Source organism: Akebia trifoliata, chromosome 5 (assembly GCF_017979445.1).
Source record: "Akebia trifoliata isolate Shusen 1 chromosome 5, ASM1797944v1, whole genome shotgun sequence".
Taxonomy (NCBI): Eukaryota; Viridiplantae; Streptophyta; class Magnoliopsida; order Ranunculales; family Lardizabalaceae; genus Akebia; species Akebia trifoliata.
Window position 1 is genome coordinate 21,363,174 of NC_141379.1, and position 26,918 is coordinate 21,390,091.

The 26,918-nt window shown below is 35.9% G+C and overlaps 1 protein-coding gene across 1 annotated transcript; it reads left to right on the top strand.

The window, feature by feature from the left end:
- Positions 1 to 1,387: 1,387 nt before the first annotated feature.
- On the top strand, positions 1,388 to 25,009 carry LOC147401640 (plastid division protein CDP1, chloroplastic-like). The gene is made up of 12 exons (XM_086442989.1): positions 1,388 to 1,830; positions 15,014 to 15,127; positions 15,247 to 15,384; positions 15,461 to 15,565; positions 15,661 to 15,783; positions 16,498 to 16,866; positions 21,599 to 21,694; positions 21,768 to 21,884; positions 22,565 to 22,630; positions 22,715 to 23,509; positions 24,279 to 24,469; positions 24,561 to 25,009. The coding sequence occupies exons 1-12, from the start codon at positions 1,540 to 1,542 to the stop codon at positions 24,640 to 24,642; spliced, it is 2,487 nt and encodes an 828-aa protein (XP_086299115.1). The 5' UTR covers positions 1,388 to 1,539; the 3' UTR covers positions 24,643 to 25,009.
- The last annotated feature ends 1,909 nt before the right edge of the window (positions 25,010 to 26,918 follow it).

Here is a 26,918-nt window from a genome sequence, read left to right on the forward strand (position 1 = left end):
TTGAGGGTAGGTGAGTTTTAAGATTTAGATAATATGGAATTAGGTTTAGACTAAGTTGGATGAGGTGAAAATGAGTTTTTTAGGAATTAAGGGTTGGTGGGCTTTAACCGGGCTTGGGGTAGTTTCGATTCTGAGAGTGGAGCGGTGAAAAGTAAGGGAGATGATGGGTATGTCAAGTCTTTATTGTGGGTCCCTTAGACCTTTAGGGCTCTTATGAGCCCTCAAATTGATAAAAATATCATGTTTAGACGATTTGGGTTTTTTAGGCCCGTTGGCTAATTTTATTAAAAAGTTTATATTTTTGAATCCTTTTGAGTGGGGGGTCCATTCAAATTGGGGTGTCTACAAGCTTGATAGGACATTTAGTAAACTTTTTATTTCTTAATGGTCCCTCGTTATTGGGAAATTCACCGTTTTTTTATTAATTGTCGTGTTCACCACTTTTCATTTATTGTTGAATTGACGTTTTTTTTTAATATGTAGTGTCGAGTTCACAATTTTTATTGTCAAACTCACCATAATTTATTGTCACCACTTTTTATTTATTGTCGAACTTGACACTTTTTATTTATTGTCGAGTTCACCGCTTTTTAAACAGAAAGTGGTGAACTTGACACTGGTAAACCCCACCCATTTTCAAATTTTGAGTTTTTCGACTACAATAGATGGAAATATTGACTCACAACTTGAGATAACGACTTGTTTATATGATTTTATCCCAAAAGAACCATTCTTGATCGTATTTCATCAAAAACCTTACTTTTTTTTTACATATATCTTCTAAATATTTGAAAAAATCCTTGAAAATGACTTCTTCTTCCTTCTTGAATCCTTTCCGACAGAATGGAGTCTCTGATACTTGATTGAGATGTCAAAAATCCATTTTTTTGGATGAAAATGATGAGTTCGAATAGTTAGGACATTCAATCATGAGAAATGCCGAAGATGAGATCTAAAGATTGTTAAGGAAAGAAAAGTTTACTGCCCAAAACTTAGGGAATATTTAAAAAAAGTCCCTCTACCAAGGTCTTTTAAGTAATTTTTCCTTTAAAATGAGATATTGAAAATATAAAAACAAAACATGTCAAAAAGGTTAAGTGGGTTGACATCCTTAACCCATTTAATACTCATGTTAGATGGGTCGATACTATTATGACTCAAACCCAATTAGACTTTACTCAAACCCACTAATTGCGAGTAGTGTCAAGATTGTAACCCGTAGGTGGCTTGTTGGTGCAATTGATAGTAGTTTTCGGGCTTCACTCAGGGTGATCAAAGGTCCAAGATCCATGCCCAGATCGGGCCGGGTCGGCGTTTGGGCTTGTACTACCTCATCATCATCTGAGTGGGCCTCACACCTTACGAGAAATGTAATCAACTGTCTTTTGCTTTCCCTGCTTTTGAAGCACTAAAAACCTCCAAGAAGGAACACTACTGACGACACAACGGTTGTTTCGTTTTTGGTCTGATATCTGATGAGACGAAGCTTTCCTCAACTGGCGATGGTTTCATAGAATAAGTTAGGGTTTTGTTTTCGAGATGGCTTTCGCTAATTTGATGTCGAGCGTTCCCGCGTGTCGTTGTTGTTGTCTCGATGAGCACAAAATTTCAGGTTTAAGGGTTGTGGTTTCTCTCACTAGCACAAGAAACCCCATTTTTTCTAGGGTTTCGTCAAGGTTTTTCTCTCTAGGTTTTCGATCGAGACGATGGAGAGAGATCTTCGTTGGAAGTCGAGGAAGATTGAATGTGACGGAGTTACAGACAACTGTTGAGAATAACGGCCAGATTCGAAGTGGCGTTGGCGTTGAGATTCCTGTTACTTGCTACCAGGTCTGTTATTTTTTAAATCTTCTTTTATGTTGTAATAATGGTTGTGATTTGCTACAATTAATGCGTCTTAAATGATCCCGTCAAAACAAATTTTATCTCACGAGTGTTAGAGAGCTTGTATGAGATCGATATAAATTGAGATTTTACTCTGATATGCTGAAATGCATTTTTAGTTTAATTGCTTGTAGAGGTAAGTTTTGAGTTAGACAGCAATGGCGAAGGAATTTAGGGGTGCTTGGATGCAGAGCTTTGTGCTGGCTATAATTAACCCAGGATGAGAGTGTGTGTGCCTAATTTGGGATCTTAATTTCATTATAGTGGTTTTCAACTTGTGGGAGTTTCAGTGAATTTATGATTTGTATGGTTTTACATTGTATGAGGTGCAGGTGCCAGCTAGCTTAGTTGTTAAAGTCAATGGGTGATAAAACCAAGACATTCCTACCAGCAACAAGTTACTGAATTTATTAAAAACAGGCTTGCTGATCAAAGAAAACAAAAAACATTATATCTGGCATGCATGTAGACAACGTATTCTGAAGTTGCCTTCATTATTATGACTAATCAGTGCCCTGATAGGTTTTTTTTTTCTAATGTGAAAAAAATGTATTAAATAGGGTGTTAGTACTTCAGGTAGCGAGGGAAACATGCTTTGATTTGGGGGAGGATCATTGGTGTGGCAACTCTCCTCTCAAAGCTTAGTTTAGCTTTGTTTTTAAATGTACTCTACTCCCTCTAAAAATAATACATGGTTTGTGATTAGGGAGAAATCTTGTGAGACTTTAATCCGGAGAAATATTGAGGATTAAGTGATTACCCACATGGAATTGGTTCGTAATTTCTTGTGCTCGAAATTGCATAGCCTCCTGACTTCGCTCTATTTGCTTGTTGGGAAACTTCCATGGGGTTGAGGCATTTGACCGTAGGGACTAGTCTTATCCCAAAATGGTGTGCTTGAAATTTCATAGCTTCCTGACTTCTTCCTATTTGCACATTGAGAAACTTCTATGGAGTTGGGGCAACTGACCATAGGGACTAGTCTTATCCCAAAATGCTGTGGGGAAATCCTGCATTATCAAAAAGGAAAAGGATTGGGAAATTGAGTTTTTCTCTAACCTTATTATTGTTTATTTGTTATTTCAATCTCTCTCCTGGAGGAATATCTTTGGGTGCAATTCCAAAGTCAAGATGGGCTTTCTCAGTTAAATTGTTCTATCAATCCTTATCTCAAGCACCATTTGGCCAATTTTCGGCTTTAGCTATTTATTTATTTATTTTTCTTGATAGGTATAGATTAAACTAATGAATAGTGGCCAAGATGACCAATTGGTTACATGACAAGAAAACAAGAAAACAAGAAAACAAGAAAACAAGAAAACAAGAAAACAAGAAAACAAGAAAACAAGAAAAAAAATACAGTCAGCAAAGAAAAGCGAACAAAGCAAAACAATATTGAAGTCTGCTCCACATTTTTTCCCTATAAAAAAAAAGGTTTGCTCCATGTCATTCTATAAACCACTTCCCATCTAAGTATGAACTCTTCAAAGAAAATTCCTTTAATATCTTCAAAGATTTTACACCTATAAAACATTAAACCTATTATGCTTAAAATGATTTACTGGAGTGTGTGGTCTTGGCCCTCAAAGACTTGACAATTCCTCTCCTTTTAGATCCTCCAACACATGAAAAAAGGCATTAAGCACAAAAAATAATCCTTTTTGAGTTGACGGAAGGAAGATCCAAGGGACTACCACCACCCTCCAACAAAGAAGAGACCGAGTGGGAAAAACAACTGGCTGTGTGGAAAATTGACAAAAATATGAGCATATCTTATAAGTGATTTGCTATGGAGGAGTAAATGATTTGCGGCACAACAGGCGACAACTATGGGAGATGAAACCGTATAGGATAATACGGTCCATTGATAAAATCTTATATAATGCATTTGATCAAATTAAAAAAAATATCTTGGATGAGACTTCGGGGAAATTATTGTTAAAACACCACAAAATCCTTTTCGAGTTGACAAAGGAGGATTCAAGTGACTGTTTCCCCTAAAAGAAAGAAGAGATTGGGTTGAAAAAAAAAAACGACTGTTTGGAATAGGAAAAAAAAGTAGGGCCATTTCTCATGAGTGATATTGCGGTAGAGGAGTAAATGATTTGCAAATTCATCACTTGTACACAAAGGGAAACAAACAACTAGGGGAAATGAAACATCGAAGGATAATAGGATTCATCATTAAAATCTATTCAATGCATCATTAAAATCTATTCAATGCAACCGACCAAGAGAAAACTAGATTTTGGACGAGACTTTGGGGATTTCTAATAACTTTATGTGGGAAATTCCAATAACGATGTAGGAGAAAGCAAGTTGTAAAATGACTTAACCGAAAACATCCCATCCTTATCTTTTCGCACCCAACAATTTTCGTTCTCAAAATGAATAGGAACAAGGGATAAAATGCTAGTGAGATTGAGACTAGCTAGATATTCATTCTCCCAAACGTTGGAAGCTCTCATTAAACCCATGTACCAAGATTTTGCTGGAGCATGCCTTGTCGTGAACTTTCCAATGAATATCGATTTTTTAGAAGAATTTCAAATAAATGAGGATATTGCTCTTTGAGAGGTGTTCTACCACACTAACGATTTTCCAGTAATGAATTCTAGATCCTTTACCCACTGTAAACGTGATCTTGTTACAAAATTCTATGGATACCCATCCAAACCCTACAACCAAAAGAGGGCTGTGTGTCCTTCCTCTCCCAACCAAAATGCTTTCATATTTAACTTGAACAACGCTTCTCCACAAGTTGCTATGTTCTGACCCAAACCACATTTTTTTGGAAAGCAGACACTATTCCAACTGACCAGATAAAACTTCTTTTCGTCTTTTTCATGTCGTAGAAATTTGTGAAAGAGCTTATCTAATTGTGCTTCCACACTTGTAAGTGTTGTGAATAATGATAGAAAGTAGGCTAGAAGAATGTGCCAATTTGTTAAGTCGGTTAAAGTCTGTGAGTGTTTATACCATGAACTAAATTAAAACCCGCCTTCATGCACTAATTACTAACTACTAACTTGCTTGTTTATCAAAAAAAGAAAAAAAGAAAAAAAGAAAAAGAAATGTGGGTTGTAATGCTGTCAATGGTCCTTTTGTGCATAGCCAATTTCCCCCATTTTGATAGGTATTTCATTTTCCAAGAGCTTAGAGCCTTCCTACTTTCTCTATAATTGAGGTCCCAGATGGGCTTACTCTTGTATGTTGCCCCTAATGTGATGTTGGGAAGGATTACACTTGACAATCCATGGTGCAAACTAGATTCATTAGAGGTGACATTCCCAACACCCAAAACTTTGCATTTTTTTGAAAATTAAGAGCCAATCCATACATCGCCTCAAAACAACACAAAATGCCGTCGATAGATGTATATTGCTCACTTGACACATTAAGGAAAACTAACATATCGTTCATGAATTGTAAATGGGATAAAATAAGGCTTCCCTTGCCCAAGATAAAACCTGGCAAGTTTGCATTGACTACAACCCTCACTATCATTTTGTGTGGCGCCTCCATAGCCATATGGATCCCTTTGCCTCAAACCTCTAGAATTTTGGAAGAGGTCAGTAGCCACAAGGGCTCCCATTGACTAACATGGAGACAAACATAGAGGATGAACTTAATAATCCAAAATAATCTTTGGCCTATGGAGATATGCCTAGAAGTTATCTAAAAAATCTCTCAGTAAAAGTATGATAAAAATCTCTCACTAAGAAATATTATGCCATTCTTTGATCCATGCCATACTTTACAGTTCTCCAACCTGTTCCCTATGGTTCTTAACAATCTACTCACATCACCCAACTCCCACTTGTTGAAAGATCTCTTGAAACCAAACTTCTATGCCACCTCATCCTTCCCTGTCATAAAACATGAAGACATAAGTTCTTTCATCTGAAAAATACCAAAACAACTTGGAAATTGCTCCTTTAATGGCCTTTCCTATAACAATTGTCCTCCCAATAATGGATCCTATTTCCTATTCCAACCTTGACACGCACCTTTTTCCTTAAGCAATGAAAGATTTTAAGCACCTCTTTCCCCACTCCACACCCATACGAACTATTGGCTCCTCTACTTTTGCACTCGTGGTACTCCACCCCGAACTTTTTTGGCAATCACCCTCTTCTACCCCAAATCTCCAGAGCTACTTTCCTAACAATGCCGAGCTTATCCTCCCCAACTTCCTAAATCCAAGTCTGCCTTGGTTTTTAGGTATATAAATCCATTGCCAACCAACCTTATGGTCTTTCTACCTTCCTTGTCATGCTAGAGAAAATCACGAAACAACTTATCAAGCTTCACCTCCACACTGTGAGGAATTGTGAATGAGGAGAGAAAATAGATCGGAATACTCGCCGAAGTAATCTTTATTGATGTAGATAGGCTTGTCGACACTTATCGCAATACCTATGATCAAGTTAAGATGCGTCGAAGAAAGAAATTAACAACATTTATTGAGTCAAATCAGTCAAAATCGAGACAACTCGGTTTGATTGAGTCAACTTGATCCAATCTTTGATCGGTTCTCAAGACCTAGTCCAACTTCTCTTAGGACTCTTTCTTTTATTGAGTTTTTTTTTTTTTAGATTGTTTAAGTAGTCTTAGTTTCTATTTTAATTTTAGAAAGTTTCTTTTCTAGGTTAGTTTTTGATTCATTTTATATTTAAAATTCATTTGTATTTTTTAAGTTATAATTAAAAGTCCTTTTAGATATTCAAATTGAGTTCTAATAGGATTAGAAGGTTAGTAAAATGTTATAGATAGACAAGGAAGTTATTTTTTAGTATTTTAGAAGGTTTCTAAGTTGTTATGGAGTTATGTATATAAGGAGTTCCAATAAACAAATTCAGTGAGTTAGTTTTCTTGAAGATTGATTAATAAAAGAAAAAAGAAGAGACTTTTCTTCTCTTTATTTATTTTTTTGGGCGTAAGAGTCCGATATTGGTTCTCAATTTTAGTGTTTGCGATTGATTCCATCAATCTCAAATCTAAATTAAAGTTTCTAGTCTGTTTTGCTCAACATATAGATTCTTCGTTACTCCTAGTTCTTGAGATTTCACCATAGAACCATATTTTTAACATAAACTCTAGGTTTGTGTGTTCTACCCTATATCATTTATCAATGTTACTTTCCTTCCCTTGCATAATTATGACACTTTCCATGAACTTTGCCTCACTCTCTCACTCACTCAATCACCGGATCCTAGATACTTTTGCTCTTGAATATAGTCCCCAAGGGAAAATGCAGATACATGATTAGAAGAGAACTCACTTGAAAACCAAATGAGGCCGCTAACAAGTCCAGGCAAGAGGTCTCCCCCACCCAAACACCTTTCTTTTACAATTTATTGGTAGACCTAAAATTGCTCCAAAGGAACCCAAAATCCTACTCAAAACACACAATTGACTCAGAAAAGAGTCAAGAAATACTAATGTTCCTCTTTATTCTTTTTTTCCCCATCATAATCGCCGACTAGAGCTTTGACAAAGTGTATATACTTCAAGCAAGCTTTCGTTGCATTGACGACTCGTAAGATCATTCACAACTTGAAATCGAGAGACAAAACTAGGTAAAGAGCAAAGTAGAGCCGACGTATCAAGGATTTCCAACAAGGAACACCAATGGTTGCCTACTTAACCTAGAGGTCTGACGAAGCATAGATACTTAGCTAAAAAAGATAGAGAGAAAAGTTAAATTAATTACAAAGCCCTAATTAGGTTTTAAAGGTGATTACATAGTCTAACAAGTAGAAAAGACTAAAAAGGACAAAAGAAAAAAAGCTAATAGATTAGAGTTATTCAACACTCCCCCTCAAGTTGGTGCGTGGATATCGGCAACACCTAACTTGGACAAGACACCTTCAAAGGCAGTTTTGCTAACACCTTTAGTAAGAATATCGACAAGTTGTTGAGATGCAGGAACCAAGGGAGTACAAATCTACCCATAGACAATCTTCTCTCTAATGAAATGTCGATCAACATGCTTTGTTTTGTCATGTTGAACCGGATTTGCTATTATGTTGATAGCTGATTTATATCATAATATAATGAAAAATGGGTTGTCACAGGAAGACATAAATCAGCTAGAAAGGTCTTGAGCCACAACAACTCACATACTCCAAGTGCCATAGCTCTGTACTCTGACTCAACACTAAAGAGAGAAATCACATCCTGCTTCTTATTGCATCAAGTTACCAAGTTGCCATCAACTTTAGTACAATGCCCAAAAGTGAACCGTTTATCAGTCATTGGACCAGCATAATCTGCATTAGTCCATGCCTCAACGTGAAGATGACCATGATTATTGAATAAAATACCTCGATCAAGATATCTAAGAATACGATAGGCAACAGTAAGATGAGATGTGTGAGGAGAGTAAATAAATTGACTTACAACATTAACAGCATAGGCAATGTCGGGACGAGTTATAGACAAGTAGATCAATTTTCCCACAAGATGCTGATACTGGTCAATATCTTGAAGATCCCATATACTTCACTCTTGTGTTTCATGAGATAGACTCAAGTGGTACGACTGTGGTCATCGATGAACAGGACAAAGTAGCGAAAACTAAGAGTGGATGTGATGGGGGAAGAACTGCACACATCAGAATGTATTAGATCAACAGAGCAGGTGCAGTAGTATTCATACTAATAGAATAAGGAGAACGAACATGTTTAACTAATTGACAAGTTTCACAAGAAAAATGAAGTAAATTGGCATTATTAAATAAAGTAGGGAATATGTGTTTCAAATATCTAAAGGAAATATGGCCTAAGTGTAAGTGCCAACGCAATATAAGTGCCTTATTTGATTGACTGCAACTACTAAGTTGAGATACAGAATGAGTGCTAGGTAAAACAGGTTAGGGCTGTCAACAGATGCTTATCGGATCGGATACAGCAATATCTGAATTTGAATCTGAAATTTTTATCTGATATTTAAATTCGAATTCGAATTCGGTGGATGTTCTAAAACTTTATCTGAATTCGAATTCAATTATCCTATCGGATATCGGATAAAATATCCGTATAGAATTCGAATAATTTGTATTTTAAAAAAACACAAATTTTCCTTTATCCAATTGATTTTTTATTATAAAAAAAACCTATTATATATTATACTATGTATATAATAAATAAATAAATAAATAAATAAAATATATTATATTATTTATATAAAAAATAAATCAAATAAAACAATATATATTATATATTATTTCGAATCAGATATTATCGGATTTGAAATGTTAATATCCGAATTTGTATCCGATAAGGATTCGAATATATAAAACTATCTAAATTTGAATCTGATATTCGAAATTTTCGAATAATATCTAATTTTTCGAATTCGAATCGGATTCAAATTTTCGACTATCCATTGACACCCCTAAAACAGGTGCGCCCTGCATTTCATGTCTAGTACTAATCGTCCTCTTCGATTCCAGATTCTGAAAGACACAATAAGAGGGATAAAAGATTACACTACAATTCAAATATTTGGTAATACTGCTAACAAAAATAAGATTAATAGTAAGTTGAGGAACATGCAATGTATTAGTTAAGAATAAAGAGTGTGTAATAGACAAATGACATCGACCAACGATAGTAAATAAAAAACCATCAGCAAGGTGAACCTTGGGATGACTAGAACAAAAACTATAGGTTTTGAACAGGGAGGATGTACCGGTCATGTTATCTAAGGCATCAGAATCAATGATCCATGGTGAGGAGGTGGTGGAAACACTATGTTCAGATGCAAAGGTTCTTAAGTGAGTGAAAGTAGAGACCGGCTAAGATGAAGTCTCGATATGATTGAAGAATTTCCTGAACTTGTCAAGCTCAACTTAGAATATAGATATCGAATCCGATGAGGAAGTAGTAACGGATGGGATTGCCTGATCAGAAGTCTACTGAAAGACTATATGAGCTGAGGATTGTTGATACAGTTGACGTTGCTAATTAAGACGACCATGAAGCGCATAACAACGAACTTTCACCTAACCCAATTTTCCACAATGATCATACTTATGTTGTTGATGGATAGGCAGAGACCTACTAGGACGCTGTGGAGAAGGTATGCGAGCAAACATAGTAGAGTGGTTTCTAGAAGAGTGGGATAGGACAGCTGTACGACGACTCTCATTAGCTAAGACATAAGAATACGCAGTTTGTACGGACGAAAAGGGATTTATACCCAATAAATGAACTTTCGCATACTCAAACTCATCCTGGAGACTGGCTAGAAATTAAAAAACTCGATTTTTATCCAAAATTGACGCATATAATGCCTCATCAAGAGGGTCCTTCCAAGCATAGGATGCGGAATAGAAGGTCAAGTCTTCTTATCGAGTACATAGATGTGATATATAGGTGGTGATTGAGAGTCACTTTGTGAAAGATGGGAAATCTCACGCTCTAAGTTAAAGATCTGGACATTGTTTTGTCATTACGAGTAAATATTCTTCGCAGAATCCCATATCTGTTTTGTAGTCTTGGAGAACATAAAATCAGCAGCAATGTGTGGTTGTATAGATGTAACCAGCTAAGAACGGACCATCGAGTCATTAGCAAACCATTAGGTAAGTAGTATCATTCGATGCAGGTTGTTTGTCTGCCTTGTTAGGTAATCGATCTTTCCTTTTCTACCAACAAACATTTCAACCGATCGTGCCCAAAAAAGATAATTAGGACTATCTAATTTTTTTTTTTTTTGATAAGTATAAAATTAAATAAATGAAGAAAAGATGAGAGGGAGGCTGAGATAGCCCCCAAACAATACGAGAGAACCAGCACAGAACGAAAGAAGATGAAAATTAAAATACACGACTGAGAGCTAACTGTCACAAATGGTATCCCAATTAAATAAGAAATCTTGGAAGCGTACTCCCTCAAAAGCTTTGTTCATCTTTGACCAAAGGAATAGAAACCCAATAATCTCTAACGTCACTGTGTGGGATGAGCTGTCCTTGCTATGAAATACCTTGTTGTTGCGTTCTTTCCAACGACCCCAAGCAATGGCCAATGGAAGGATAGCCCAAAGATGCCTTTTTCTAGAAGAGAAGATATTCAAACTCCGATCCTTTAAAAGATTAAAAAAAAATAAAGGAAGAACCCAATCCACCTAAAACCGGGATAAAAAGAACATCCAAATAGTATGGGAGAAAGAACAATGTATAAGAATGTGATTAACAGACTCCCCATCCCTCAAACAAAGAAAACAAAAATTTGGAGTGACCCAACCCCTTCTGATCAAATTATCCAAGGTGAGGATTCTACCTAAAGAGGCAAGCCATACAAAGAAAGACACCTTAGAAGGAATAAGAGCGGACCAAATAACAGAAGGAAATGAAGAAACCTCACATAACGGGAGCAAACAATTATAGAAAGACTTGACAGAAAATTTCTTATCCTTAGCCTTAAACCATTCTCTCTTGTCCTGTTCATTCTCTCTGAATTGGATCGAGTTAAGGAGACCTAGAAGAGATGTAACCTCCGTCAATTCCCAATCATTGAAGTTCTTTCTAAATCCTAGATCCCAAGAGTCTGTGTTCCCGTCCCGAATTAGACACTGTCTAACTGAGTTATTTTTTTTCAAAGAGCAAGCGGACACGGATGGGAATTGAATAGACAAAGATGAAGTTCCACACCACAAGTCCTCCCAAAATCTAACCTTGTCCCCCAACCCCACGTTGAATCTAATTTCCCTATCAAACTTATGAACACCCTTTAAAATACCTCTCCACACACTGCACCCATAAGTTCCTCTGGCCTCGTCACTATACTAACCAAATCTCTTTTCTCCATATTTTGTCTGAACCACTCTCCTCCACAAGTTGTCTCTTTCTTCTCAAAATCTCCAAAGCCACTTGCCTAGGAGAGCTTTATTAGTTACTCTTAGCCCTCTAATCCCCAAACCTCCATACTTTTTAGGAGTGCAAACCACCTTCCACTTCACCAAATAATACTTTCTACCACCATACTTCTTAGGACTATCTAATGTCAATGTTGTAATTTGAATGCGTGGAAAGTCGGTCAAATGAGAGGGAAGACCGCCCGATCTATCACTATTACCAGTGACTGAGAAAAATGTCTCGGAGGTCATCAAAGAGTAGATGTGCTTTCGTTTGAAGAGAGTTCAAAAAAGAAACTAATCGCAACACCCTAAAGGTGGCAATACACGATCGTAAGAGACATGGAAGGTGATCAAACACTGCCGTAGGTGACCCAAACAACCATCAACTCAATCGTAGGGCACCAATGAGCAGTTCTGCCGCTGCCGTAAACCTTAACCAGGGGTTCAGTGGTTGTCACGTGCCCTAGAAACTCCCAAACAGCAGCTTGCTGTTGTCACAACCCTCAAACAGTAAGTCTGCTGTGATCGCAGCCCTCAAACAACCATCAATTTGGTCTGACATCCACTAAATAGCACCCTGATGTTGCCGTAGCCTACTAACAATGGCCTGACAGCCTTAAAATAGCAACTGTTGTTGCCGTAGTCCCCCAAACAGCACACTGCTGTTATAGCAGCCCACTAAGATGGCCTGACAATCACAAAAAATAGCACCTGCTGTTGCCGCGGCCCAATAAACAGCACCTGCTGTTGCTGCAGCTCTTTAGAGTGGCTACGCTGCTGCCATAAGGCTTCAAGAAAGTCTCAAAACCCTATCGCATGGTGCAATTAGGGTGTGGAGCAAAAAACCCCCGTAGGGATGATGTCATTATTGAAGGCGAGAGGTGTTGAAGATAGGTTTAAGGAGGAAGAGGACGAAGGAGTAGCAACAAGGAGGCAAAGATTGGGGAGGACGATGGATGTAGGCTTTGATACCAAGTTAAAAAAGATAGAGAGAAAAGTTAAATTAATTACAAATCCCTAATTAGGCTTTAAAGGTGATTACATGGTCTAACAAGTGGAAAAGATTAAAAAGGGCAAAAAACAAACAAAACTAATAGAATAGAGTTATTCAACATACTTGAAGCGATCTTCTAGGCCCTAGTGCTTCATCTAGTGGCATTTTCCATTTAGTCGATTGGTCTTGATAGGATTTTAACACTGATGATGTCATTGCTTGGGGGCATTTTTCTTGTAGACTTACTAATGCACGACGATGAGGGGAGAAAAGAAAATATGGGATTTAGGGAATTTGATTTAGGATTTGGGCGACAATAGGACAGGGGTTTTCAAAATCCCAATAAACGTAAAACACAAAGCTTTTTAATTATCACATTTTGAAATTACGATTAGGGGAAGATTTAGGGTATTTGGATTAGATTTGGAAAAGAGATTAATGAAGTAAGGATTAGAGAAAGTGGGGAAGGATTAAGGGTAGAATAAAATGGGGTTTGTAGGTTTCAAGAATCAAGAAAGGGGTTTAAAGATTCAAGAATCCAAGACTTCAAAGAAGTCAAGTATTAAGAATTAAAGATTTCTTGAAAAATCAAGAAAACAAAGTTTGTGGGTTGGATGTTTGAAATGATTAGAGGGTTCTTGATGGTTTCTTAATCTCTCACAAATAAACAAAAGAAGATAGAGGATAAGAAGAGAATTAAAGAAAAAAATGATATTTACCTTGGAATCACCCTAATGATTTCAATGACATAAACCATGTTGAATGTATCAACATTCAAAAGAAAACAAAGATATTTGTAATTTTGTTTATTCCATTCATTCTCTCAATAAACCCTAATACATTTTATAAATAAGAAAAATCAACCAAGAGTCCTAATAAAATTAAAATACTACATAACATAACCTAATTTTCATAATTTTCTCTTTCTTAATTTTTCAACTTTCATAAATTTAAATGAAAGATAAACTAAAGGTACTAAACTGTCCCTAAATATTATACTAAGACTATGGGCTAATAAAATATGGAAATAAACAAAAAATAAAACAACTCAAAACTAAAAAAATAACTAATCTAAAATAATTTCAAATGACAAAACAATAAATCTAGACTCAATTAAGTGAAAACCTAAATAGTTACAAAATTTTCATCTGAACTCTTGATCGTGGACTTGATTTGCGTTCCGCATTACTTATAGTTCTTATGCAAAGGCAATGGTGAATGATTCAATCATCTTTGGATTCATTGGTCTTTTACCTAAGACATTTGGATCCATTTTATTTCTTTCTCCACGTCCAATGGACTTTCAGTAGTTGCATTTTAGTTGTTTCTCAAAGTTGACAGTCTTTGACATTTACTGCAAAAGAATCTTTTGTTCATTGGTCTCTTTTGTTGTTTGTTGGGGCATCTGGAAGGGTCGAAAGAGTCATATTTTTCTTGGGAAGGAGAACTTTATTCTTGAGGTATTATTATCATTGTAGGCATCATTTTCTATTGGTGCTAAGCCTTTGATGAATTTAAGGGTGTCTTCTTTCAAGATTTTCTTTCCAAGTTGGAGATCATATGTAAGGTGTGAAGTAATGTGTGGGCTATCATTTCCATGTCAGAATAACTATGATTCATTACAGTGTCATTTGGGTTCTCTATTTTATTGCAAATTAAATGGATTTCAGCATCTTGTAGGTTAGGTTAGAAACGTTCATTTTTCTTTCCTTTTTGTTTTACCTCTATTTTTTTCCCCAATGTGTTAGAATCTGATTTTTGGTAAATTATTATTATATTAGTTTATTTGTTTCCTGTGTTATTACTTCAATTTCAGCACTGTTCTGAGGTGTTTATTATGCCTAAACTTGACAATAATGATTAGAAGCAACTAATCTTCTTGCTATGGATATTGGATAATGCTTATTAGTAATGATGAAGTGTATTGTTGCTGAGCTTTGAGGCAGCTTGCTTTCTCAGTTCATAGTTGTTTGGTGGTTTGAGTTTCTCCATCAGGCAAGATTTGGTTCAACTTTCATTAGAGAAGATAGCTGACTTTTTGGATATGTCGCTTTTTTTAATCTTTGGAACCTTGACCCCCATTAAATTGAAATTTTGGGTGAATGCTATGGGTTTTTTGTTTTTTTGTTTTGTTTTTTGCTTAAGGAGATTGTCGATTTAATATAAAATAGAAGTTTAGGCACTGGTGCACCCCTTCTGATGTTACAAACTTTTCTGTGTTTTTCTGGTTTTAATTCCAAATTGTGTGTCAAATTTACTGTCTTGCAGATTATTGGTGTTCCTGATAAATCGGAGAAGGATGAGATTGTCAAGTCAGTGATGGATTTGAAAAATGCAGAGGTCGAAGAAGGGTACACCTTGGATGCTGTTGTATCTCGCCAGGTAGTAAGAAGCATGTTGTAGTATTTTCATCTGATTAATGCAGTTCATTTCTGGAGATGTAGCACTGAGCTGATTCTTTGTTGTTGGTGATGGTTTTTTGTTTGTTCTCCTATATAAAGGAGCTTTTGATGGATGTCAGGGATAAGCTCCTTTTTGAACCAGAATATGCTGGTAATGTAAGGGACAAGGTTCCACCTAAATCTTCTCTTCGTATTCCATGGTCTTGGTTGCCTGGTGCTCTCTGTCTCCTTCAAGAGGTACTTTTCTGAATTGTGATTTATTTGTTGTACATTATTCTTCCCGAAGAAATATGATTGGGTTTTGCCTATACAGGTTGGAGAAGAGAAATTGGTTCTTGAAATTGGCCGAGCAGCTCTACAACATCTGGATGCTAAGCCATACATTCATGATTTTCTTCTCTCCATGGCACTAGCTGAGGTAAGACAAATAAGCAAGAGGTAAAGAATTCTTTTATAAGTTCTTTTGGCAGTATTGTTATTCCTTCCTTTCTCACTATAGGTATTTCTTTGAAGTGTGCGATTGCTAAGATCGGGTTTGAGAGAAACAAAGTATCCCAAGGATTTGAAGCTCTTGCTCGTGCTCAATATTTACTCCGAAGCAAAATTTCATTAGGGAAAATGCCATTGTTATCGCAGGTATAATCATTCTCTAGACTTTCTCCACCAATTTATTCGTCTGAGGCTTAGTAACAAAATTTGGATTCCGTAATAATTCGGTGGGGCTTCAATTCGGATAAATTCGTAAAAAAATCGGGAAATATTAAACAACGATTTTAGATTTGTTACCAAAATTCATAGTCCTCAACCCCCCACAAAAAACCTGATCTTGTTCTTGAGATATGAATGTTGAAGAAAATACAATCTAGAGGTTGAAGGGTAATTTTTTTACCATATTTCACCATCAGTCAATAAGACTTTGATTAATCTACCCAGTAGTATACATGGTACATGATGGGGGTGACTATTAGATGGGTCTCACATGTAAGCACCTTCCACCCTAGAAAAAAGGACAAAAAAAGAAGATAGTTTAGGTGATCGTAATCATCTGATCTGTGAAACAATTATTGGAAGAAAATCGATTGCTCAGATGTTTCAGACCATTCTCTCCAATCATCATCATCACCATCAAGGCATTATCCCAAAGATGGTTAGGAAGGATGAAAGAAAGGTCGATTGGTTAGGATGGATGAAAAAATAAGGCCAAATGGTTAGGATCTTGTGATCCTCTTTTGTTTAACCAAAGATCTCCTATGTAGGATCTGTTGGCAAACTGTCCTTGATTCTTAATCACTATTTAGATTTGCTCCTTCATTGATTTCTTAGAATAATTTGATTGGGGGTGAGTTTTAGATTGAAGAATCATTGGAGGAACTTGCACCTGCTTGCACACTGGAACTACTAGGCATGCCTCACACACCTGAAAATGCTGAACGGAGACGTGGGGCAATTGCTGCCCTGCGTGAATTGCTCAGACAGGGCCTTGATGTGGAAACCTCGTGCCGAGTCCAAGACTGGCCATGCTTTTTGAGCCAGGCACTGAATAAGCTCATGGCTACTGAAATTATCGATCTTCTTCCATGGGATGACTTAGCTGTTGCTCGCAAGAACAAGAAATCACTTGAGTCGCAGAATCAAAGGGTTATAATTGATTTCAGTTGTTTTTACATGGCAATGATTGCCCATATAGCTCTTGGATTTTCAAGCAAGCATATGGACCTGGTATTTCCTTCCCCCTTGTAGCTTGTAGTTCTATTGGCAGGAAACTTTTGAAAATCTGACCATGTTTTTCTTTGTTTTTGAAACATATATACTTTAAGGGTGTGTTTGGAAGTGGTAGTTAGTTGGATTTAGATTTGAAGTTGATTGGAGTTGGAGTTCATTCTAACTCCTTAAATGAACTCCAGTGTTTGGGTTCCTGTAGGAATTCAGTCGATGAATTGTTCGCATTTGATTTATCTGATATGACTCTTCTATTACTTAGAAAATTTTGTCGAAGTCAATATATTCGACCGAGTCAGCTGGGGGTTTTACATTTTGATAAAATAACTAATTTTTGATAATTTAAATATTATTATCTTAAATAAATATGATTTTGTAATAAAACTGTCACGCCCCGAAATCCCAACATGAATCCCTATGATTCATCAGTCAGAATCTCGAGGTGTGAGGTAATCAAACACACAACCTGATAGAACATTCACAATTACTAATACTTATAGAAAGAAAATATACGCAGCGGAATAAACATTTAACTAACATCTATACGAGAGTCTAGAGTAAGCGGAAACAATCATCAAACACTGATATCATCCAAGTCCTCAGTCTCATAATATATGAAATTACAAAAATTTCTAAGACTAACATGTCTCTTATCTACAACTAAAAACCGTTAGGATCCTTTACTAGTCCTCAAAGACATGATGGCGGTAAGACATTAATCTGATCATCCTCGGGGACCTCCTCAAAATTCTCCTCAAATAACGGCTCCTCAAGAGCTGAATAATCTGAAATGTGAAGGATATGGTGAGTAACAAGGGAATGTTACTCAGCAGGATGAACGCCGTTTTAACATCGAGTCATACATGCACGAGTAATCATCATAATAATTAAATGATGCAAGTTTTCATAATGTAACATACGATAAATGTCTAAGCATATTCAGTAAACAGTTATAATAACTTTAATCTATCATATTCAGTCATTTAAAGTAACATATGCATATTTTAAATGAAAACATCTATCAATCATTACAAAATAGGGAAAAGATACATAATAAGAACACGACAGTGTAATCGATAAGAGAGCAGAGGAACACGTCGATATAATCGCCTCGGCTATGGCAATACGATATTCCAAACTTAACCTCTGATGTGGAATCTCATCGTTATAATCTGATTTTGTGGCCGGTCTAGCATACAACGGTTGGATGACCATTTATCCGGCTCAGACTGGCCGTTGACCAAGAACCCAGTACTGAGTTCAACTAACGGTGAGGTCGACCGTTTGACGACTACAAACTAAAAGTGATCACTAACTAGCCCAGGAGACCCCTCGCGTCTAAGCCTATCAAGAGGCAATGCATGTGAACCCCGCCTAGCTCTACACTATACAGAGACCGCCTTTACACAGAACGTTCCCTAGGAAATAAGTAGGAGAAATTCCCGGATTTCATAAGCTGTAATATGCTCTAAGGTATCCCATACTACCGAAGAGTATATGACATCTAGCGTTATCCTAGATTGACTCGCCACTTCCGGATACACAGCAACGCGTCACTCTTTATGGGTTTTCTACAAATCTTTATTGGTAAACAAAATAATTTATTTTGTATATAATATATCATTTCTTGTAATCGAAAATACAAACAAAGTCTGGTAGTGTCCTCCAGTGACAGTTATCTGTCATTTCCATCCATCAACCATCCCATCCCTCTATCTATCTATCACGTTTTATGTGGCATGACCACTACGTAGAAATGGAGGCACTGTTCCATCAATCAGTCGAGAACATACGTTCTCTTTATCCATCCATCAATTAAATTGATCAATCTATCATCTAATTTCCTACATATCTATCAAAGTAATTTCACCTTTTAAGTAATTCGAAATCCATAGAGCATCAACCATTCCATTCGATGGTTTTGGTTGAGTCGAACGACTCGAAAACAAAGATAAAACCATTAGATGTAAAAGCTGGAAATCTGTGAAAATTTGACTAAGTGTTGAAAAAATGATTTTTCAAAGTCGAAATTTAAAACGGGTTATTTATTTATTTATTTATTAAAGAACTTAAAGTAATACTTAACTGTTTTTAATGAAATAAAGGTAGGAAATGGGTATACATACTATATATGGAAGTAACAAAAAAAAAAAAAATAGAACCAAACTCAACATTCATATACTTTCCGAATTGTTGATTTTTCGTCGAAACTCGACCAAAATCGATCCAAATATTATACCAACTATAAAATGCTTATATTACATCAAATGAACTAAAACTAATCATAAATAAGCATGCAAACATGATTCAAATTGTTCAAATATGTATAAACTTAATGAAACGATCAATTTATCGACAATCGCATGGATTTTCTATGAAATTATCGCACAACTAGAAGGTAGAAGGGAAGGTAACCTACTTCAAGCTATATTCAACGGTTGAACGGAGTTTAAAATTGCTTCCGGCCAATCTCTTAATTTTTCTTCTCGCGAAAATCGGATTTCTTTGTGTTCACGCGTAACCCTCGGCGAGAGGAATAACTTTCCTTCCTGCGGCTAAGCTCGGATTGTTCTCGTTTGGTGTAGATCTAAGTTTCAAATATCGAGAGAAAATGGTTGAGATTTGTTTGGAGAGGAGAATAAAAAAAATCTGATTTTTCTAATAGAATTCAGATATTTATATAACTTAAGTTGGGACATACTTGTCATTTTGAGAATTGTTTTTCCCGAATGTCGAATTAGACAAACGTATACTCTATTTCGGGTGATTTTTCGACACAAATCTAATGGTATGATCAGTTTCCTCAGATTACGTCTCTAAAGTGTCGTTTACCTGTTGGGAAAATATCTAATGCGAAACTAGATGATTTGATAACTTGTTCAATCGACTTCAGATTTAGGCATGCTTATAGGCTAAAATATGTTTCTCGATCCTTCTAAATCTATTGGTGAAGTTAATTTTCCTCAAATATTAAAAATTAAGAATCCATACTTTTAAATCAATGCATGGATCTAAATTTTTTTCCTCGAGATACATTTTAAGATTTTCAGGTTATTACAAAACACATTCTAATCTAGGGTTTAAAATGGGTTGGGTTTGGGCTGGATCTCAGTATATCCATATCCATATCCATATCCAGATCCAGATCTAGAGTTTTAATTCGGATCTATATCCGAATTCGTATCCGACTCGGATCTTATTAGCTAAAATCATATCCAAACTATATTGATTACACTAAATCCAGATTCCGATCCGACCTAATTACTTGATTTGGGTCGGATGGTTTTGGACTGTTCAACACTTTTTTTGGTATATTTATTTTCTGTTTGCTATATTATTCTATTTTACTATTATAATTTATTAATTTTATAAGAATTCTTGTTCTATTAAAGTAGTAGATAAAATATATTTTGAAAAATAAAAAAATAATTTTCGAAGCAATATATCATTTGAATCTAGGCGGATATGGAGATGGATCCGTATTTGACCCGGATCCTACTCAGGTTAAGGGACATCAACCCATATTTTTTTTTGGATTTACTCCTAGGGTCTAAACCCACTAAATTTGGATTCATATCATCACTTGGTTTTCGGGTAAAATCTGATCCCCATTTTATGTCTTATTCTAATCATCTTATTTTATTAGAAAAATATAATTATTTGAATAGGAATCTAGATTGTAAATAATGTAAAGTGAGTTAAATGATTTATATACTAGATGACTCAGGTGAGTCAACTCGATTTTTGAGATTAAGGATTTGTGCTTGGATTTGTAAATCCCACCAACATAAGTGGGAGTTGACTCCTTTAAAAATGGGAGTCGAGGGGCTTCTTGGAGTTGCAATTCCATGGAATTGGTGAACCAAACAACCAATTAGAATTTTAGTGTGGAAGTTGTAATTCCCAACTCCCACCAACTACCATTTCCAAACATACCCTAATTTCTTTTATGAAGTTAAGTGTAAGTCCCTCCCTGAACTGCATTTATTTTTCTCCAAAAAAGGAGGAACCCAAAAGCATAAAAATAAAGGAGAAAAGCTGAAGACCTGACCTATTAAAATTTTTTTGGGGGGGGGGGGGGGAGGAGAGGTTACCTGTCTCACTTGTTGTGGCTCTAAATAATGCTGTGTGGCACACTCTTTTGTCCCATTTCTTTGTCGTCTCTTGGTGAAACCAGCATACCATAAATCAGGCTTTGTAAACAGGCTATGGGTGTAAAAGATTTGATCAAGTTCACGATGAAAAAATACTCAAATTTAACAACTAGAAATCATCAATCAGGCTGGTTTTGTTGTGCTAATAAAGAGTTTACCAGTCTCACTTGTTGTGGCTCTAAATAATGCTGTGTGGCACACTCTTTCGTCCCATTTCTTTGGTCATCTCTTGGTGAAATGAGCATACCATAAATCAGGCTTTGTAAACAGGCTATGGGTGTAAAAGATTTGATCAAGTTCACGACAAAAAAATACTCTAATTTAACAACTAGGAATCATCAATCAGGCTGGTTTTGTTGTGCTAATAAAGAGTTGGGCGTGCATTTATGGGGTCAGTGGGCATGAAGAGTATGCCATGTGGCACTCTTAAGCACGCCCAACACACTATCTAGTGCTAGAGAAAAATAACTTTGGTTTCCTAAAAATAAAGAACATGTGAGAATTTTGACTGATAAATTCCTGAGATTCTGATTCTTGATTTCACGTAACTTGTTGCACTATTGGTATGTGTTGTACAGATTAACAGAGCTAAGATCATTTGTGAGTGTTTGGTAGCTTCGGAAGGTATTGATTTGAAATTTGAGGAAGCTCTTTGCTCTTTTCTTCTTGGGCAGGTACATTTTACTGTTTTTTTTTTCTTTCTTTACCTATATAAGAATCTTTAGAAAATAAGTATTGGGTTCTCAGGGTGCTGAAGTGGCAGCTGCTGAAAAGCTTCGAGAGCTTGAAATTAATTCACAGAATTTTGTATCGACTTTTTCTGGAAAAGAAGTCAATAGAGATTCTGGTGTAAATCCATCATTGGTATGTAATATAATATTCATGTCTTCATTTCATATTTGGATATTGTAGCCTATTTTGACCTGTGAACCACACTACTGGGATACAATGATCTCTTTTTATCAAGAAAACTAATTTTCAGTTCAGAATATTGATTCTCACTTCTGCTTCTAAATCATGTTTCTATTCTCTTGTCGCCTTTATTACCGGTTGACTCTTGATACATATTAGATAGTTAGCATTCACTAAGAATTATTTGTGATTTATGTGCTTTAGTGGCATAAGTGACATGAATCTTTTATAATAAAAGGAGGATAATAATGAGAGGCACCCCTTGATGGTGGGACCCCACAGCATCATCATCAGTTGGTGCATGTGCTCATTGATCATTTCCAATCAACAGCCTTTCCCTTTGATGGGTAACTCTGAAAATTGGACTGATCAAAACTTCCCAAGTTCCTAACCATCCAAACTAATTATATCCGTTCTTTCTTCCAAATTTCCAAAAAATAAAAGTGCTCGGATAATCAGGGTTGCGCAGTGGTGATGGTTTTGATGTTGGGTGCTTGTGTTACCATCCATGGTGCCATCTCACACTATTCTTCCTCTGATGAAAAACTTGACTGCTATTCCTTGGACTTCGTTTTTTACTAGCCTCAAGGTTGATATTGTCTTATGCCAGAAGACCTGCTGAAATTGACCAGGAAATGTGGCTTAAGGATAGCGTGCTTGGTCTGTTTCCAGATACATGTGACTGTTCTCCAACTTTGGTGAGTATTTTTATGCTGTTTGAAACTTATCAAAAAGACCTTTTGATGGGAAACTATAGTTGAGATCATACACAATTTCTGCAGGCCAATTTTTTCATGGGCGAGAAGAGAACTCTTAATAGGGGTACCAAACAGAGTAAAGTAACTCCGAAGACTGTCCCAAGTGTGAACCACAGACCATCGTCCTTTGTTCTTCCACCCAACAATGTAGGTTCTATGGAACCACTTCCACATTTGAACTCCACCAGACATCTTGGGGTGGCCGTAAAGCAGTTAGCTCCAGCTAATTTGCCGAGTCCGTTGACTGCAGCCAAGATGAGTAGTGGTAGCAGTGCTGCTGTGCCATCTGTTCAACTAAAGAGAAACCTTGGAGCACACCATAAGAAGGTTTGGGAAACCTGGTCAATCCCGGGTGATGTGATGGGGAAGATCACTTTAGTTACAGTAGTAGGATGCTTTGTGTTCATTACATTTAAGCTGTTTGACATGCAATTTGGGCAGACTAGGAGGTTGTCTCGATTGCGTTTTGCTAAACCTAAGACAGACGATAGCTCACTTGCTTGGACCATGGATGCTTCTTTGGATCACAAAGCTGGTCAGGCTTGTATTGGTGGGAATAACATTGGTGGAACACTCAGGAAGCTATTCGTATTGTTTGAGAAGAAGCTCAGGCATTTCCCAGATGAAGGAAGTATACAAAGTTCATTACCTGTCGACAATCTCTTGCCTTATAATAATGCGTTAGTCAAGAGACAAATGCCTGTCGAAGAAGCTGAAGCCCTTGTACAACAATGGCAAGCCATCAAATCTGAAGCTCTTGGACCCGATCATCAAGTCCAGAGTCTTTCTGAGGTCCTTTCTGAATCAATGCTTGCTCAGGTAAATGTACAGATTCGTTGGACATATTAGATTTTTAATTTTACCTTATGGGCTGCCTTGAAAAATCAATCAATTCTTCATTAAATTTCATCATTTCTGATCCACACCTTCCAGTACTGCACACAGGCAAGGTAATGAATCAAGCAAATGACCCAAATATCTGATAAAATATGGACTCCTTCAATAAATGATATTGAAGAAAACAAGATCAATTTATCAGATGGTCTTAATCATCCAATTGAGTTTAAAATGTCTAAAGTCAGAATCAATTGCATGATTCTGACTTCTGACCACATGGAAGTGGGGGAGGTCCAATTGGAGCTACATTCTCTAGGAGTCCGATTAGCCTTACTAATTTTGTAAGATTTAAACTCTTACTAAGGGTTGTTAACCTCACCTTGTGGTGTCCAAAAACATGATCCGATCCCACAGGGGGTTGCAGAGGACAAAATTCTATGTACTTTGAATAAAAAAATTATTTTTCACTGTTGAATTTTAATTTTAAATTTGGGAGTTCCGTGGAAGTTCAGTATCTGTCAATTTTCAAAACCTTGGATCAAGCCCCAATTTTTTCATCTGAGTTTTTCCATGAAATCTAGAGGGCTGTAGTGTTGGATTGCCAATGTGGCAATCCATTTGAGTAAAACGACCCTTAGTAAGACTTAAAATCTAAGGAAAGTGTTTTTCATTATCTAATAGTACTTTTTTATGTTCTGTTTAAATTCATGGGAGAGTTTTCTCTTTGTGTGTGTGTGTGTTTGGTGGACAGTGGCAAGCTTTGGCTGGATCAGCAAAAGCCAGGTCGTGTTTTTGGAGATTCGTTCTGCTACAATTGTCTGTGGTGCGGGCTGACATTATGTCGGATGGTATTGGTGGGGAGACGGCAGAAATCGAGGCTCTTATGGAAGAAGCAGCAGAGCTTGTTGATGAATCACAGCCCAAGAACCCAAACTACTATAGGTAACTCTGAAAATAAAAATTTCTTTCAGGCATATTATAAAACTCTTATTCATTTATTTGATTTTGATTTTGATTTTGATTGTTATTGCAGCACTTACAAAATACGATATGTTCTGAAAAGACAGTATGATGGTTCATGGAGATTCTGTGGATGGGGTGTAACTCCAACATGATTCTTTCAACTTTTGAAGATATGTATTAGCCATGGCCTAACTATCCTGCACAGCTGGGCCTGTTCATTCTTTTCCTCGTCGAAGGTTATTCCTCCTCTCAATCATGAAGATTTGGGCTACTACTTGCAAAGGCATGTGTGGCACGGCACCGTATCATTCGGTGATCTGTGGATCGAAATTAAGAGCAATGGCTATTTGTTGTGAACACTTAATTTTTACTCATCAAATCGTAGATAAATCTACTAATTCCAAAAGCCTTTCTCATGTACCTATAGATAATTGGTGCTGTTATTGCCCAGTTCATTGTGTGAAGTATGAAATACATGGGCCATTTATATCGGGTTTTCCCAGCAAAGCTTACAGACAATGTGAATTTGTTCAGAATCACCCAAATTTGGTCTGGATCAACAACGTCCATTCAGATCTTTTTGTACGCACCTATAATAAAAAAGAAAGATCTTTGGACATAAATTTACAATATAAACTCAAATATACTTGTCTTTTGCACAAATAAAATAAAATTCAATACACAATTAAAAAAAAAAAAAAGAAGATTATTATTGACAAAACTTGTTCTAGTTCCGTTCACAAGCTGTAGTACTACATGTAAGGCTTAAAAATCTGAATTACGTACGTTATCAATTCTGGAGAACATCCAAAATGATCCCACCAATGAGCTAAAAATTGTCACAAATTCACAACAAATATATATTTACTCATGAGGAGAAAATTGAAAAATATATATTAATAAAATACACGTGACCTAGTTAGATTAACTTAGGTCGATCAATATTTGAAGATAGTGTGGCATCTGATTAGGAGACCCATACAAAGGTTTAAAATCTCATTTCGTTCCATTTCATTTTTTCCAAAAATCAAAACAATGCCGAAACATTAGCAAAGTATTCTGAAACATTCCAATACATAAATTTAAAAAAATATAGAAGTCTTTAAGAAGAGACCTAAATCAAGGGGCATGACATTCGTTTAAAAACACAGGTATCTTAAATATTAAAAAAATTGTGAAGGGAAGTTGTATAAATGAGTCAGTCTTGACGAGAAGACCGAGATCAAGGGAACTTATCACCTTGAGAACTCGGGTTTGTTGCTCTTAACTCCCAAATATCAAACCAGAAGAAGAAGAGGAAAAAGAAGACGGGAAGGAGCTTAACTGAACTCCGGCGGTACAACTCCGCTGATCTAGGTTTCTCTCTCTCACTTTGGATCTGTAATTCGATTCGTCACTCTCAATTTTTTTTTTTTTTTTTTGTATTCTCAAGTTTGTATCTATTTATTTTAGACGAAACATTTCAATACAAATCGAAATACTGACCGATCAATATTAGATTCTTGCATGTTTCATCCCGACAAGTAAAAATTCGTACAAAACACGAAATGAGACGAAATTTTAAACCATGGCAACTACAGGAACTTATGAAAATTATTGTGGATGATTTATCATGTAGTTGTGTAAGATAGATTTCTATCGTGCAAGGGAAGGGCCTTAAAAGAACATGTATTATGATATATATATATTTGATAATTATACCTATAGGCAGTAGACCGGGCCCTAATCTGGGCTTCATCAAATTGATAGATTATGGTCTTCTCCAAATTAATGCTCATATTCCGTTTATCGGTCCGAATTGCCATTAAGCCAACCACTCGGGATTTTATATTATGATATATTATAATATTACTCTTATTTTTAATAACTAATAGATATTTAATTATCACATAATTATTACTTTAATTCTATCTATTAGTGATTATTTTTTTTTATAATAAATTTTCCTTAATTCTATAATTAATGATTAAAATATATTGTAAAATTATTTTATTATGTTACTAATTTCTTATTAACAATATTTTAATATTAATAATAAAAATAAAAATTGTTATAATATATTAGTTATTATAATATTATAATATCATTAATTGATAATTAAATAATATTAAATTATTATTACTTTAATTCTGTTATTAATCTTGTTGTATAATGTTACTAATTTTTTATTAAGAAAATTTTAATGTGATATATGACATTAACATAAAATAATAGTATTTTATTAATATTTTAACATAATATTAATAATATAAACAAACAAATAAATAATAAATAAAATTAAAAGTGTGCTCCATTTTAGAAGTGGCGCTTGAAGAGGCGGTTTTAGACTAGGGATGAAGATCAAGACCAAATGAGGGGGGAGGGCATGTTGGCATGAAAAGTGGTACCTAGGCAACAATACATGTGTCGATTTGGGTGAAGGTAATTT

Bases quoted from the DNA above. Each gene is read 5' to 3' on its own strand.
- LOC147401640 (XM_086442989.1), top strand. From the start codon at position 1,540: ATGGCTTTCGCTAATTTGATGTCGAGCGTTCCCGCGTGTCGTTGTTGT. The intron at 21,885-22,564 runs GTATGTAATATA...GAAATTGACCAG, and splicing joins CTGGTGTAAATCCATCATTG to GAAATGTGGCTTAAGGATAG. The intron at 24,470-24,560 runs GTAACTCTGAAA...TTGTTATTGCAG, and splicing joins AAGAACCCAAACTACTATAG to CACTTACAAAATACGATATG.